Source organism: Heptranchias perlo, chromosome 9, assembly GCF_035084215.1.
Source record: "Heptranchias perlo isolate sHepPer1 chromosome 9, sHepPer1.hap1, whole genome shotgun sequence".
Taxonomy (NCBI): Eukaryota; Metazoa; Chordata; class Chondrichthyes; order Hexanchiformes; family Hexanchidae; genus Heptranchias; species Heptranchias perlo.
The window spans coordinates 18,880,446-18,894,759 of record NC_090333.1 but is presented as its reverse complement, the minus strand read 5'-3'; the positions used below and the strand labels follow the sequence as shown (position 1 = coordinate 18,894,759).

Sequence of the window (14,314 nt, the reverse complement as noted above, 5' to 3'; positions counted from 1 at the left end):
ACAATGATGAAGCAATTGTTGATGTGTTCACCTGCTCACCCGGCTGAGAGAGAAATTATGAAGATGAATGACTAAATTGAATTTGATGAGGGGTAAAATGGAGGAAACCTGGATTCAAAACAACTTAAGTTATTTGTTAAAGCTTCATATAAAACATAAATCTAGTGATTTTTAACACTGGTCTTAAACTGACACCCATTTTATAATTTTTACCAGCTCCGCTTCCTGGTGGAACTCGTCTGGCCTCTCTCTCTTTTCCTAGTTTTGGTTTGGCTGCGGAAATCAAATCCACTTTATCAACAACATGAGTGTGAGTAATAGCAAAGATTATGTACATCGTGAATTTTGTTGTTATTGCTAAATCACTGCCAAAAAGATAAGTCATCGCTTTTGAATCTCTGGACCAATAACTTGAAATGGAGCCCAACGATACGTCACGCGGAGTTGCTAAGTGTAAGATTTTACAAGTTGGTAATGTTGGCAGGAGTCTCCGTCTGTTTTTGGTCTGAATAATAACTGCAAGGCACAAGCTGCCCTAATTCATCAATCTCTTTCCCCTAGAGGTGCATATTTCACGGACAGAGAATGACAACAACAGCGGTGCGGCATGGAGAGGCTTTCTGGTGCTTGGGCTGAAACTGAATAGTTGATACAGTTCCAAGGACACTTAGATTAACTGAAGTATTAGTACAATCAGAAGAAGTAAAGTTGAGAAACCGAGCTCCTTTCTTTGGAATCATCAGCTTTGTTTGGAAAAGAGAATTTAAACAAGTTTCTAAGAAGAAGTAATTAAATAAACATACTTTTGAAATTTCTTTGCATTTTTCCCCCCTATTTAGGCCATTTTCCTAATAAAGCGATGCCCTCTGCAGGAATGTTGCCATGGTTACAGGGAATTTTCTGTAATTTGAACAACCCCTGCTTCCACTACCCTACCCACGGGGAGTCTCCTGGTGTGGTTTCAAACTACAACAACTCCATGTAAGTATAGTTTAAGGATTCATGGCAACAATAACCAATTGTTATAATCCATTTAAAACAACCTAAAACCTCACAGACCTTACAGATAGAAAATGAATGCTGGCAGCAGTGAGATACGTGACAATAAAATTAACAAGTTGTAAGTGTATATAACAATAGATGCTTAATTAAAGGTAACTCACTTATTCATTCATAAATAAGTGGAAAAATAGATTTTAAACTTTAACATAACCCTAAATGAATTAGCTGTGAATGGTACTGATGTTTGTTAACCCTTAATCAGTTTTCATCCTTTTTTTGGACATATCTACAACCCTTACTTTCAGCTCTCGTCCTCTCCTGAACGTTGTGACTCATGCTGGCATGTGGTTCCATGCCATAGTGGCCATTCTTCATTAGAGGCTTTTGAGTGAAGGTTGGGAGCCCATTAGGGGTTGAAGAGATGCTGCATGTCGATCCTTTCAGTCTGATTAGTTTTCCTCTTCCTATTGAACTAGCACTGTTTGTTATTGCAATTAATGACCTGACTAAGCTCAATTGTCATGTCAACAGTGGCTGAGATCAAACCTTTGACCCCTTGCTCATGACAAATTGCATTAATGCTACCCACCTCAATGAGCAAATCTGATTGTGGGAATGTATCATGAAAGCTGAAATATTTGTCTTCATTGGGCATGTACTGATCCATTCATACAATCGTAGAAATTCAAGTGTGTTAAGCTTGGTATACAGGTTCAACTCATTCGTTCAACTCAATATATATATAAAGGTACAGTAAAATGTTCCTGTTTCAGAAAGCTTACTAAAAATAGTTGTGTTAATGCTTGCATTCAGTCTGTTATACAAAATATATATTTGCAGGGGGGGTTTTAGCCAATGTTCTCTCCTCTTCCTCTTCTAAAGGTGTTGACTCTTGCTGGAGTAATGCTCCAAGAGACCAACAGCCCTCTACTTCCTTGCTGAAGTGGCCATTCTTCATGTTTGAGTTGAGTTAGTGAGTGTCAGTGGGCTGCAATGGAGAGCATCATAGCTGAGACCAATCCTATTGTGACCTGATATCCAAACATGCATGTTTTCCAGCAGTGGATAGTGATCGGGAGCATGGAAATTTGACTGATTTCCCCCTCCCCCCACTCTCCCTGACTCAGTGAAGTAAATTGTAGCACCCCAACCGCTGCCCTGGCTGAGGACCGGATGTGAAACCTATAGTTCTGCTTGAATATTGATATTTATCCATGTACATTGTTAAGAGGTAACAGCTGAAGTTTTGGGTGAGTTTGGATCAAATGCTGTCAAAGCTAACATTCTCGTGTGCTCCTACACTTCTTTCTAGACTCGCTCGAGTATATGCAGATGTTCAGGAGCTTCTGTTTGATAAACCTGAAATCGCCAAGCTGGGAAAGATCTGGGATGACATGCGTTTTCTGTCCGACATCATGAATTTACTCAGAACCCACCCCAGAAAAGTTGCAGGCAAGAAGAAACTATACAGTCACCTTTACTATAAAAAAAACTTGCATTTATATGGCGCTTTTCATGACCTCAGAACATCTGAAAGCGCTTTACAGCCAATTCAGTACTTTTGAAGTGTAGTCATTATTGTTATGTGGGCAATCACGGCAGGAGAACAAGGTCCAACATACAGCAATTAAATAAATGATCAGATAATCTGTTTTAGTGATATTGGTTGAGGGATAAATATTGGTCAAGGTACCGGGGAGAACTCCCCTGCTCTTCAAAATAGTGCCATGGGATCTTTTACATCCACCTGAGAGTGTAGATGGGGCCTCGGTTTAACATCTCATCTGAGAGATGGCAACTCTGACAGTTCAGTGCTCCCTCAGTCCTGCACTGTAGTGTTAGCCTAGATTTTGTTCTCAAGTCTCTGGAGTGGGACTTGAATCCATAGCCTTCTGACTCATAGGCGAGAGTGCTACCACTGAGCTACGCCAACACTAATATTATTGTCGTGCATTGAAAGTCATCTTTCTGGATGGAGGGGCTTGTCTTGTCATTAGCGGTAGACCAGTGCTTATACTGGACCAGTGTGACTGCTGTACTGAGAGAAGAGCTGTCACAGCTCTAGCTGCTGCTTAAAAGCTCTCCATTCTAGTTCTACAGATACCAATTGCGCCACTACTTTTAGGTTTTACAATAGACGTTCATGGTACCTGTAATGAATAAAATATGTACTACAACTAGAAGATTTTAGGACTGATTTATCCCTACATGTATGGGGCAGCACCGACTCAAAAGACGAGAGAAAAGGCTAAGTAAATCATAAAGTAGTGATAAAGTGATACCAAGTTTAGGTTTTAAAAGCCTGAAGAACGCAGCAGGGTGTAAAAACTGAGGGAGGCAAGGAGTTCCGCAGATTTGTAGGTTCTGGGGAAGAAAGTGTTAGAGTAGGAGTTTGTCTGATGAGTTTTGATGTAAGGAGCAGCAGGTGTATAGAATAGCATATTTGGAGCATATTTCTGATGTATGGAACAGAATATTTGGAGCTTAAAAGAAGCAAGAGAGGAAAGTTCAGAGGTATGCTGACCATAGTAACATTGATAAACTAGAAGAGATGAGAAAGGTTGTAATGGGGAAAGACGGACTGAAAGCTAAAGGTGAAAGCATTTTCTTGTATCCAAGGGTGCAAAAGAGGTGTTAGAAGGGCTTCCCCAGAATTGGGAACAGTTTTCAAATTCTAGATGGACTTTGCTTTGTAGAGTGAAAAGAGTTGTTGAGGAAAATAATAAATTTTCAGCATGAAAGAGGAAACTGAACTCCTTGGAAGTAGCTTTATTAATGGAGGACTTGTGGGAGTTCCACTGAGACCAGAGGAGTTAGTGAAGCCACTAAAGGTGAAGTCATCAAGAATAAGAGGTACTGGCTGTTTTTAAGGGACATGAGGATACTGTGTCCTTTGAAGAACTGAAAGAAATAAGATATGTTCCATTGAAGGACAGGGAAAAAAAATCAGGATGTAGTGATTCAACCATTGCAGTGATGACGTATTCTGAATGTAAAGTGAATAGGATTAGATGAGTGGGTGAGGTTATTGCCATGAAGAGTGGGAGAGAGAACAATGCATCATTGAGCCCCTGAGTTAATGAGAGAAGAGTCAGAGGAAGTGCTATCAATTACAAAAAGCAAGTAAGAACTTGCACCTTATCACATTGTCAGGGTGTCCCAAAGCACTTCACATCCAATGAATTACTTTTGAAGTGTATTTACTGTTGTCATAAAGGCAAAGAAGTAGCCAATTTGCACACAGCAAGATCCTGCACACACCAAATCAGATGAATGACCAGTTAAACTCATTTAGGTGGTGTTGGTTTTAGAAGAAATATTGGCAGGGACACTAGGAAACCTCCCTGCTTATCTTCAAATTGTGCCATCGGATCTTTTACTTCCACCTGAATAGGCAGGCAGGGCCTTGGTTTAACCTCTTATCCAAAGCACTGATAGAACAATTTAAGTGAAAAATATATAGCCAAGTACATAGCATTGATGGGAGCTATATGATGGGAATTTATTTAGAGGTGAACAATTTGTCCAAGGATTTGTCATACAATTTGACAAAATGTTCAAGAGTAGATTTTCGGACATGTGTAGCGTGGATAAAACCATGTTGAAAACCATACTGCCAATAAAAGAGTAGGTCAAAACTTTCAAGGTGTAATGTAAGAGTTTGAATATCAATACAGGGACAAGATGAGTCACCTTTCTTACTTAGAAAGGGTGCAGAAGAGATTTACTAGAACGATTCCAGGGATGAGGGACTTCAGTTACGTGGATAGACTGGAGAAGCTGGGGTTGTTCTCCTTGGAACAGAGGCGGTTGCAAGGAGATTTGATAGAGGTATTCAAAATCATGAAGGGTCTAGACAGAGTAGATAGAGAGAAACTTTTCCCATTGGTGGAAGGGTCAAGGTCCAGAGGACATAGATTTAAGGTGATTGGCAAAAGAACCAAAGGTGACATGAGGAAAAACTTTTTTACACAGCGAGTGGTTGGGATGTGGAATGCACTGACCGAGGGGGTGGTGGAGGCAGATTCAACCATGGCCTTCAAAGGGGAACTGGATAAGTACTTGAAAAGAAAACATTTGCAGGGCTACGGGGAAAGGGCGGGGGAGTGGGACTAGCTGGATTGCTCTTGCATAGAGCCGGTGCGGACTTGATGGGCTGAATGGCCTCCTTCCGTGCTGTAATCTTTTTATGATTCTATGATAGGCTTTATACGAGCAAATTCCCAAGGAGAGGGAAAGGTGGGACTGGGAGGAGAGGGATTGAAGAAATGATAGAGGACAGAGATAAGTTCTTCAGGATAATGAAAAGGATGTCATCAGGACCAGAGATAATATTGCAGTCCAGAGAGGAAAAGATCTGACAGACCTGGCAGGAATAAAACTTGATGTCTAATATAATGGTAGGATAAAAGCAAGCAACGGATGGAGGTTCTTTATTAAGATCATTAACAGCAAAGGTACAGAGAAAAGTGGCTTGAAGAGGTAAACTTTTCCTTGGAGTTAACAACTGTATCAGGATGGAAGAGGGGTGGAAAGAAGATTCACCAAAATTCCAAGAGACAACAATGCAATTGCCAAAGCTATCACTCATAACAACATTCAACACCACAGTCCATTGCCCAAAGCAGTCAAAAGCTGTTTATAAATTCATTAATTTTATGTAATAAAAAGGTTATTATTCTAAACAGGGAGATGGGGTAAATTTTAACCCCCAAGAACGGGTGGGAGGTTAAAATAACACCTTTTTTGGAGCAGGACCACATCCTGGCTCCAACTCGCTCACTTCTGTGTTTAATCTAGGCAGATTTGTATGCATAAGCACAGCAGACACCAAGAAGTCCCGCCCCCACTTAAAGATCCTTAAAAGGGCAATGTACCTCATTGAGATACTTGAGGTACTTAATATTTTGTGTATTGGAGACTTAAAATGAATTTAACCTTACCTGTTCGGGTTTCCCGTCGCTTCCGATTCACGTCAGGTGAAAGCAGATGGGAAGGGTCAGATCCATGAGGTGAGTGCCTTTATTGCACTGCTTGTGGGCCCGGAGGAGCAGGAGTGCTTCTTTCAGGCCCAAACAGCTCACCTGGCCGATAGGAACCCTCGATCAGCCAAACGCCCCACTCGCCCCGATCTCTGTTGCTGGCTGACACCCCCCCACCTCCGATTTTTTACAAGCTCGAAGATCTCCCTCTCGCCCCCCTCTCTGATTTGCAGCTGCTTTTACTGTCGACAGGCAGCCAGCCTGTAAATCTGGCTACCCGGTGCGTAGGAAACCTTCAATTGAGTTGCGATCACAGATCGCGACGCACTCAATTTTCTTCCGGGTTCCCCAAGCAAATATCTGCGGACGCGTGGGGTACCCGGCTCCGAGTAAAAATTATGCCCATGGTATCCAAGTTTGAATATAATGGATTTTGATAGATAATGTGAATAAAATCCATTTGTCGCCCTGGTTTCATGCTGGATTTCGAGGGACACCTGCAACCTTACATTCTGACTAACCTAACAACGTAAAAAATAAGTTAATGGGTCAAGAAGACCTTTCTTTCTCTGTATTCTGTTTTCATGATATTCCTGTTTTATTTCAAGGGAGAGGTATTCGAATCAAAGATATTCTGAAGGATGATGAAATCCTGACCTCATTTTTACTCAAAGAAATGGATCTCTCAGACTCTGTTGTTTATCAGTTGATCAACGCCCAGGTGCGGGCTGAACAGGTGAGTGTTGCTGTGGCTGTGTCACTGGCATGATAACATAAGAAAGCCAGGTATGAGAAAAGGCCATAGTGCCCATCAAGCCCTCTCTTTTCACCTTCGACTTATGGACTCATGGACTCCTTCAACCCACCCAGCCAAGAGCTCCGTAATGCCCTTGTGAATCAAATTATTAATATCTCTATAATCCAATGCCCCCTTCTCAACAGATATAAATCCAGTTCCTTTTTAAAAGTATTAATTGGTCCAGAGTACTCTTTCTGGTATTGTCTTGTGCAGAAACAAAATGCAGATTATATCACTGTCTTAACCTAGCTCACAGAGTCATCTGATGTCCTAGATCCAGAACATTTGGGTAAATTCATTTATTTAAATAGATATTTAGTGTGTGGGAGAGACAGTTTATTGGCGTGGGGTTTGATTCACCCATGCCCCTCGAGCTTCCACACTTGGATGCACCGAGTTGGGTTCGGTCGTCTGCTTCCTAGTGGCTGGCGCAGAGTGACCTTAAGAGCGGCCTGGTAGCAGGTCACCAAACCATCTGCTTTATTTGCAAGTGTTACATCGAATCTACAGTGCAGGAACAGGCCGTTCGGCCCAACTGGTCTATGCTGGCGTTTATGCTCCACACGAGCCCCCTCCCTCCCTACTTCATCTAACTCTATCAGCATACCCTTCTGCACTTTTCTCCCTCGTGCTTATCTAGCTTCCCCTTAAATGCTTCTATTCTATTTGCCTCAACTATTCCTTATGGTAGCGTGTTCTACATTCTTATCACTCTTTGGGTTAAGAAGTTCCTCCTGAATTCCCTATTGGATTTATTAGTGACTATTTTATATTGATGACCTCTAGTTTTGGACTCCCCCACAAGTGGAAACATTTTCTCTATGTCTACCCTACCAAACCCTCTCACAATCTTAAAGACCTCTATCAGGTCACCCTCACCCTTCTCTTTTCCAGCCTGTTCAGCCTTTCCTGATCAGTATATCCTCTCATATTATCCTTGTGAATCTTTTTTGCACCTTCTCCAATGCCTCTATATCCTTTTTACAATATGGAGACCAGAACTGCTCGCAGTACTCCGAGTGCGGTCTAATGTGTTCTATACAAGTTTAACATAACTTCTCTTCTTTTCAATTCTATCCCTCTAGAAATGAACCCCAGTGCTTGGTTTGCCTTTTTTATGGCCTTTTTAACCTGCATTGCCATTTTTAGCGATTTATGTATCTGTACCTCGAGATCCTTTTGTTCCTCTACCCCATTTAGACTCTTATTATCCAAGCACGATGTGGCCTCCTTATTCTTCCTACCAAAATGCACCACCTCACATTCATCTATATTGAAATTCATTTGCCAATTACACACCCATTCTGCAAGTTTATTAATGTCTTTTTTGATTTTGATGCATTCTTCCTTTGTATTAACTACACCCCTAATTTGGTGTCATCTGCAAATTTTGAAATTGTACTTCCGATTCCCGTGTCCAAATTGTTAAGTGCTGTATGGACTGGGGAAACTGAGGAGAAGATAGAGAGATTCATACCACCACAAAAACAAAATAAAATGCTCTACGTGAAATTTCATCCTTAACTTTTCTATATAATTGAAAATTGTAATCAAGCCCTTCCCGATTAAAAAAAAAAGTTTTAAAAAATTGATGGAGAATCTGTTGGAACATATCTTCATCACACCCTCAACCAAAGATTTTAGACATAGTGCAGCCCTTCACCCACTGAATGTCTGAGTGCTGAAGTAATTGAAATCTGCATCAGAATGTTCCCTTTGGTAATGGTGTGTGGCCTCAAATTCTTTAACAGATGGAATGCACCAGTGTGGGAAGCAGCACTGACTGACAGTGCCGGAGTAGTAACAAAATGGGAAAAAATTGGAACACAGTGCTAAAGGACCTTTTCATATGCAAATAATAAAATGATTAGAAAACATCCACGTATGCTGTGATTCAAAATTACCCAGACTTAACCACCTTAACCTTCATTAGAAGCTTCAAGCCAAATAGTTCATAAAGAACTGTCAGCACTTTTGTGATGGGGCTCTTTGACCAGTGTGTATTTCTGTGTGTTTGTGGTTATGACACATGGATAAGTCCTGAATAGTAATCTAGCAAACAAATAGTACAATATCTTCATGTCTCACACATTACTGCTGGAATGTCGACGGATTTACAGAAGCTCGCAAAGGATTGACTTAAGTGGCTTTTCTGTTGGAATCCATTTTCAGATTTTTTTTCAGACATAAAGTGAGTTAATTTACTATATGATTAAATGAAGAGAAACTTTCGAAAGATTGACGGCAACTGGAAGAGTTTATGGCTGATTTACAGCATACAAATGGACTGAGGAGTTAATGTACCCTGTGATGCAACTGAAGTCAAAGGTCATAATGTATTTAGAGTCGATTCTGTGACTGAAGCAGACCTGCTGGCTTTGTACTAGACCTGTGGTGCCAGTGTCTAAAGGGCAGTGTAAAGCTGCCATTGTGAGCTATTATTGCCATAAGTGAGATCGTCTGCAAGAGATGGGCTCACCACATAGAAAAGATACAGCATAGAAGGGGGCCATTCGGCCCATCATGTCCGCGCCGGCTCAAAGAACAACCAGGTTCCCATTCTAATCCCACCTTCCAGCACCCGGTCCATAGCCCTGCAGCTTACAGCACTTTAGGTGCAGGTCCAGGTCCCTGCCTCTACCACCAATTCGGGCAGCGAATTCCATACGCCCACCACCCTCTGGGTAAAAAAGTTTTTCCTCATGTCTCCTCTAATCCTTCTGCCAATCAGCTTAAATCTATATCCTCTAGTTCTTGAACTCTCCGCTAGGGGAAACAGGTACTTCCTGTCAACTCTATCTGGGCCCCTCATAATTTTGAACACCTCAATCAAGTCTCCCCTCAGCCTCCTCTGCCCCAAGGAAACAACCCCAGCCTATCCAATCTCTCCTCGTAGCTGCAATTTTCAAGCCCTGGCAACATTCTTGTAAATCTTCTCTGCACTGTCTCCAGAGCAATTACGTCCTTCCTGTAATGTGGTGACCAGAACTGCGCACAATACTCCAGCTGTGGCCTTACCAGCATTTTATACAGTTCCGTCATTACATCCCTGCTTTTGTATTCTATACCTCGGCTAATAATGGAGAGCATTCCGTATGCCTTCTTCACAACCTTATCTACCTGTACTGCCACCTTCAGGGACCTGTGCACATGCACTCCAAGGTCTCTCACTTCCTCTACCCCTCTCAATATATTCCCGTTTACTGCGTATTCCCTTTTACTGTTTGCCCTCCCGAAGTGCATTACCTCACACTTCTCCAGGTTGATCTCCATTTGCCACTTTTCCGCCCACTCCACCAACCCATTGATATCTTCTTGGAGTCTACAGCTATCCTTTTCACTATCAACCACACGGCCAATTTTTATGTTTGCAAATTTGCCAATCATGCCCCCTACATTCAAGTCCAAATCATTAATATATACCACAAACAGCAAGGGACCCAACACTGAGCCCTGTGGCACACCACTGGAAACAGATTTCCATTCGCAAAGACATCCAGCGACTTTTACCCTTTGTTTCCTGTTACTGAGCCAATTTTGGATCCAATTCGTCACATTTCCCTGTATCCCATAGGCTTTTACCTTTCTGACCAGTCTGCCATGTGGGACCTTGTCAAATGCCTTACTAAAATCCATGTAGACAACATCCACTGCACTACCCTCATCAATCCTCCTTGTCACTTCCTCAAAGATTTGTAAGGCATGACCTTCCCTGAACAAATCCATGCTGACTATCCCTGATTAAACCATGCCTTTCCAAGTGACAGTTTATCCTATCTCTCAGTATTGATTCTAATAGTTTGCCCACCACTGAGGTAAGACTGACTGGCCTATAATTGTTCGGCCTTTCCCTCGTACCCTTTTTAAACAATGGTACTACGTTTGCAGTCTTCCAGTCCTCTGGTACCTCCCCTGCATCGAGTGAGGATTGGAAAATGATCCTCAGAGCATCTGCTATTTCCTCCCTGGCTTCCTTTAATAGCCTAGGAAACAATCCATCCGGCCCTGGTGACTTATCAACTTTCAAGGATTCCAGTCCCTCTCGTACTTCCTCTCTCGTTATGTTTACCTTATCCAATATTTCGCACCACTCCTCTTTAACTACTACATCTGGATCATCCCTTTCCTTTGTGAACACGGAGACTAAATATTCATTTAAAACCCTGCCCACATTCTCTGCTTCTACACGCAAGTTACCCTTATCATCCCTGATAGGTCCCACCTTTTCCTTAGCTATCCTCTTGTTCTTAATGTACTGATAAAACATCTTTGGGTTTTCTTTAATCTTACTAGCTAACATTTTTTCATGCCTTCTCTTTGCTTTCCTTATTTCCTTTTTTATGTCATCCCTGTACTTTCTATACTCCTCTAGGCTTTCTGCAGTATTTAGTTTTCTGTGACAGTCATAAGCTTTCTTTTTCTGCTTTACCTTGCCCCGTATACTTCTAGACAACCAGGGGGCTCTAAATTTGGCAGTGGCACCCTTTATCTGTGAGGGGATGTGTCTACATTGTTCCCGTAGAATTTCACTTTTTAGTGCCTCCCACTGGCTTGCCACTGATTTCTCCTCAAGTAGTTGTGTCCAGTCCACTTCTGCCAAATCACCCCTTAGTTCTGTAAAATTCTGCCTTCCCCCAATTTAAAACATTTACTCCTGATTTAACTCTGTCCTTTTCCATAATAATGCTAAAACTAACGGAATTGTGGTCACTATCCCCAATATGGTCACCCACTGTCACTTCACCCACTTGCCCATCTTCATTTCCCAGGACTAAATCTAGAATTGCATCCCCTCTTGTTGGGCTTGTCACGTACTGGTTAAAAAAGCTCTCCTGGACACCGATCAAGAATTTTGTGCCCTCTGTGTCCCTCACACTGTTTGAATCCCAGTTGATGTTAGAGTAGTTGAAGTCCCCTACTATAATTGCCCTCTTATTTTTGCACTCAGAAATTTGCATACATATTTGTTCTTCAATCTCCCTTTCGCTATTTGGGGGTCTATAGTACACTCCTAGTAGTGTGACTGCCCCTTTTTTATTTCTTAGCTCAACCCATATGGCCTCGATTGATGATCCATTTGGCATATTATCCCTTCTCACAACTGTAATTGATTCTTTAACCAATAGTGCTACCCCTCCTTTTTTATCACCCACTCTATCCTACCTAAAAACTCTGTATCCAGGGATATTGAGCTGCCAATGATCCCCCTCTTTACGCCAGGTTTCTGTTATAGCAATGATATCATGCTGCCATGTGTCTATCTGTGCCTTTAGCTCATCTGCTTTGTTTGTAATACTCCTTGCATTGAAGTGTATACCCTTTAACCCTAATATATACCCTTTAACATCAATAGCAGTGCCCTCTCAGGTGGACGTTAAAGATCCCATGGAATATTCGAAGAAGAGCAAGGGAGCTCTCCCCATGTCTTGGCCAGCATTTATCCCTCAACTAACATCACTAAAAAACATATTATCTGATCATTTAACTCATTGTTGTTTGTGGGACCTTGCCAGGTGCAAATTGGCTGCCACATTTCTTTACATTACAACAATGACCACATCAAAAGTACTTCATTGGTTGTAAAGCACTTTGGGACATTCTGAGGTCATAAAAGGTGCTATATAAATTTCTTTTTTTCTTTACTTCTCCCCCAACCTCATCAGAATATGGACAATTACAAATAACCCACCATCCCCAAATGCCAGGAGACTCAAACGCCTAGTTACCATAATGTTGCCAGAGCATGTGCAGCTGGGGATAGGGGGTGGGACTGCTTCCTGCAAAATTTGATCACGTATACATCCTCCTCCCACTAGACCACCATGGATGAAGTATTTCACAAACTAAACTTTTATTAATATTTGAAACAAAACATCTACCTTTGGTGCTATGTCTCCAGTCACATACAAAATATGCTACATATTGCTCAAATTTGGATTTTCGAGAACATATCCGTGTTCCTGATTGGCGCACAGTACAACTTCTTCAAGTCTTTCAGTATTTCCAGCAACCATCAGTGTCTGGTGTGAGAGGTACTACTCTTTGCTCTTTTCCTCTAATATAATATAATTGCCCTCTTTTACCTGAGGAAGGAGGAAGCCTCCGAAAGCTTGTAGATTTCAAATAAAAATTGTTGGACTATAACTTGGTGTTGTAAAATTGTTTACAATAAAATAATTGAACAGATTCAGACCACACTAGGCTTATAGTTCATTCTGGAACCTCAACCCCACTTCTAGCATGTGTGACAAATTTCCAGATCTGAATAATTCACTCCAAACACTTTATAGATAGTCAGCTATTATTTAATTTCTGATTCTATTAAATAATCAAAAATCAGACAGTCTATAACTATAAGAGTCCAGATTTTTTAATTAGATTCTTCAAATTGAGTAGACCTGTAAATGTTTCAAAGTCAAATGGTACTACATTCATTTAAAGAAAATAACAATCTGGTGTAAAAAAGTAGATTTTTTTAACATTTTATCTAAGTGAAAATTATAACTCAATGCTTGGTATCAATGGAATAAAGGCTATAGCAGGGTATGTTGGAGTGCTTGGAAAGCCAACACCGCAGCCTGCCTGGGGAGTTTAGTTTAACATTACTCTGCTGTTGGCTGGGCACCTTGGAAAAAACAAGGAGGGAACCACATAACCCACATTTCCCTTTAGACGGGTGTGTTCTTCTTAGCAGCTGTTTCACTGAGCAGAACTCTCCCACAGGAGCTGTGGTTCTGATCGTCTGCTTTCAGTTGCGAGGGCGGGGGGGAATGTTTTCCAATGAGGCAAGGGAATAACAAAAGCAAGAAGGAATCAAAACAAAATAAATTGGATAAATTTCAACTAATAAAATCATAGTTAACCTTCTCTTAACATCTTATCCTTTTAACATCCTGAAATATTTGACCAGTCTGTTGAAGACTTTCACATAATTAATCTTTTGAAACATCAGTAATCCAATTATCCAGACAATGAACTCTAATTAGTCCCTAAAATATTTGTTGAAGTTTAGATATCAGTAAACGCACAGCAGCACAATTATGTGCTTTCATTAGATTAATAAGATCACAACATTCTGTGTCTTCAGTGAGGTTGAAGGATGATACATTGACAACATTTGCAAAGTTAACCTTGATTCTCCGACTGAACCAATCACAACAACAAGCTTCTGATGCCAGTTGCTTGGTTACCAAGTATTCGTCAACTTCAGCTGGGTAGGAATTGTGAGCTCGGCAAATTTCCTGAGCTGCTTTTGTCCAAAGCAAGCAACTCCGTGAGAGACGTGCAATTTAATTGATTAAGATCGATGGAAAATGTTATGGATGAGATTGTGGCAATGTCACAGTGGGGTACAGCACTAGAGTAGTTAGGCCCAGATTTGTTGTTCGAATTTCTGATCCCAATTTGAATGTTCTTAAGGAGTGTTGAGGGAAAATCAGAAGGGGGAATTGATTAGCATCGCTTTTGTATGGATTACAAAACAATGTTGATGTGACTAGTGAGCGAGTTTCTGTTCACTGCACTTTTATAT

At 41.2% G+C, this 14,314-nt stretch overlaps 2 protein-coding genes across 2 annotated transcripts in view; both read left to right on the top strand.

Moving 5' to 3' along the window:
* Window positions 1–369: 369 nt before the first annotated feature.
* abca4a (ATP-binding cassette, sub-family A (ABC1), member 4a) lies at window positions 370–2,789 on the top strand. Its single transcript, XM_067989952.1, has 3 exons — window positions 370–453; window positions 840–981; window positions 2,315–2,789. The coding sequence occupies exons 1-3, from the start codon at window positions 417–419 to the stop codon at window positions 2,565–2,567; spliced, it is 432 nt and encodes a 143-aa protein (XP_067846053.1). The 5' UTR covers window positions 370–416; the 3' UTR covers window positions 2,568–2,789.
* A 948-nt stretch (window positions 2,790–3,737) lies between these two features.
* The window catches only part of abca4b (ATP-binding cassette, sub-family A (ABC1), member 4b), a 101,937-nt gene continuing 91,360 nt past the window's right edge, over window positions 3,738–14,314 (top strand). The window contains exons 1-2 of the mRNA XM_067989577.1: window positions 3,738–3,855; window positions 6,593–6,720. Of these exons, the coding sequence (XP_067845678.1) occupies window positions 3,738–3,855; window positions 6,593–6,720 (246 nt within the window). The remainder of the gene's footprint in view (window positions 3,856–6,592; window positions 6,721–14,314) is intronic.

Coding starts and splice junctions, on each gene's coding strand:
- abca4a (XM_067989952.1), top strand. CDS start 417: ATGGAGCCCAACGATACGTCACGCGGAGTTGCTAAGT. Junction 454..839: donor GTCACGCGGAGTTGCTAAGT/GTAAGATTTTAC, acceptor CCCCCTATTTAG/GCCATTTTCCTAATAAAGCG. Junction 982..2,314: donor TCAAACTACAACAACTCCAT/GTAAGTATAGTT, acceptor ACTTCTTTCTAG/ACTCGCTCGAGTATATGCAG.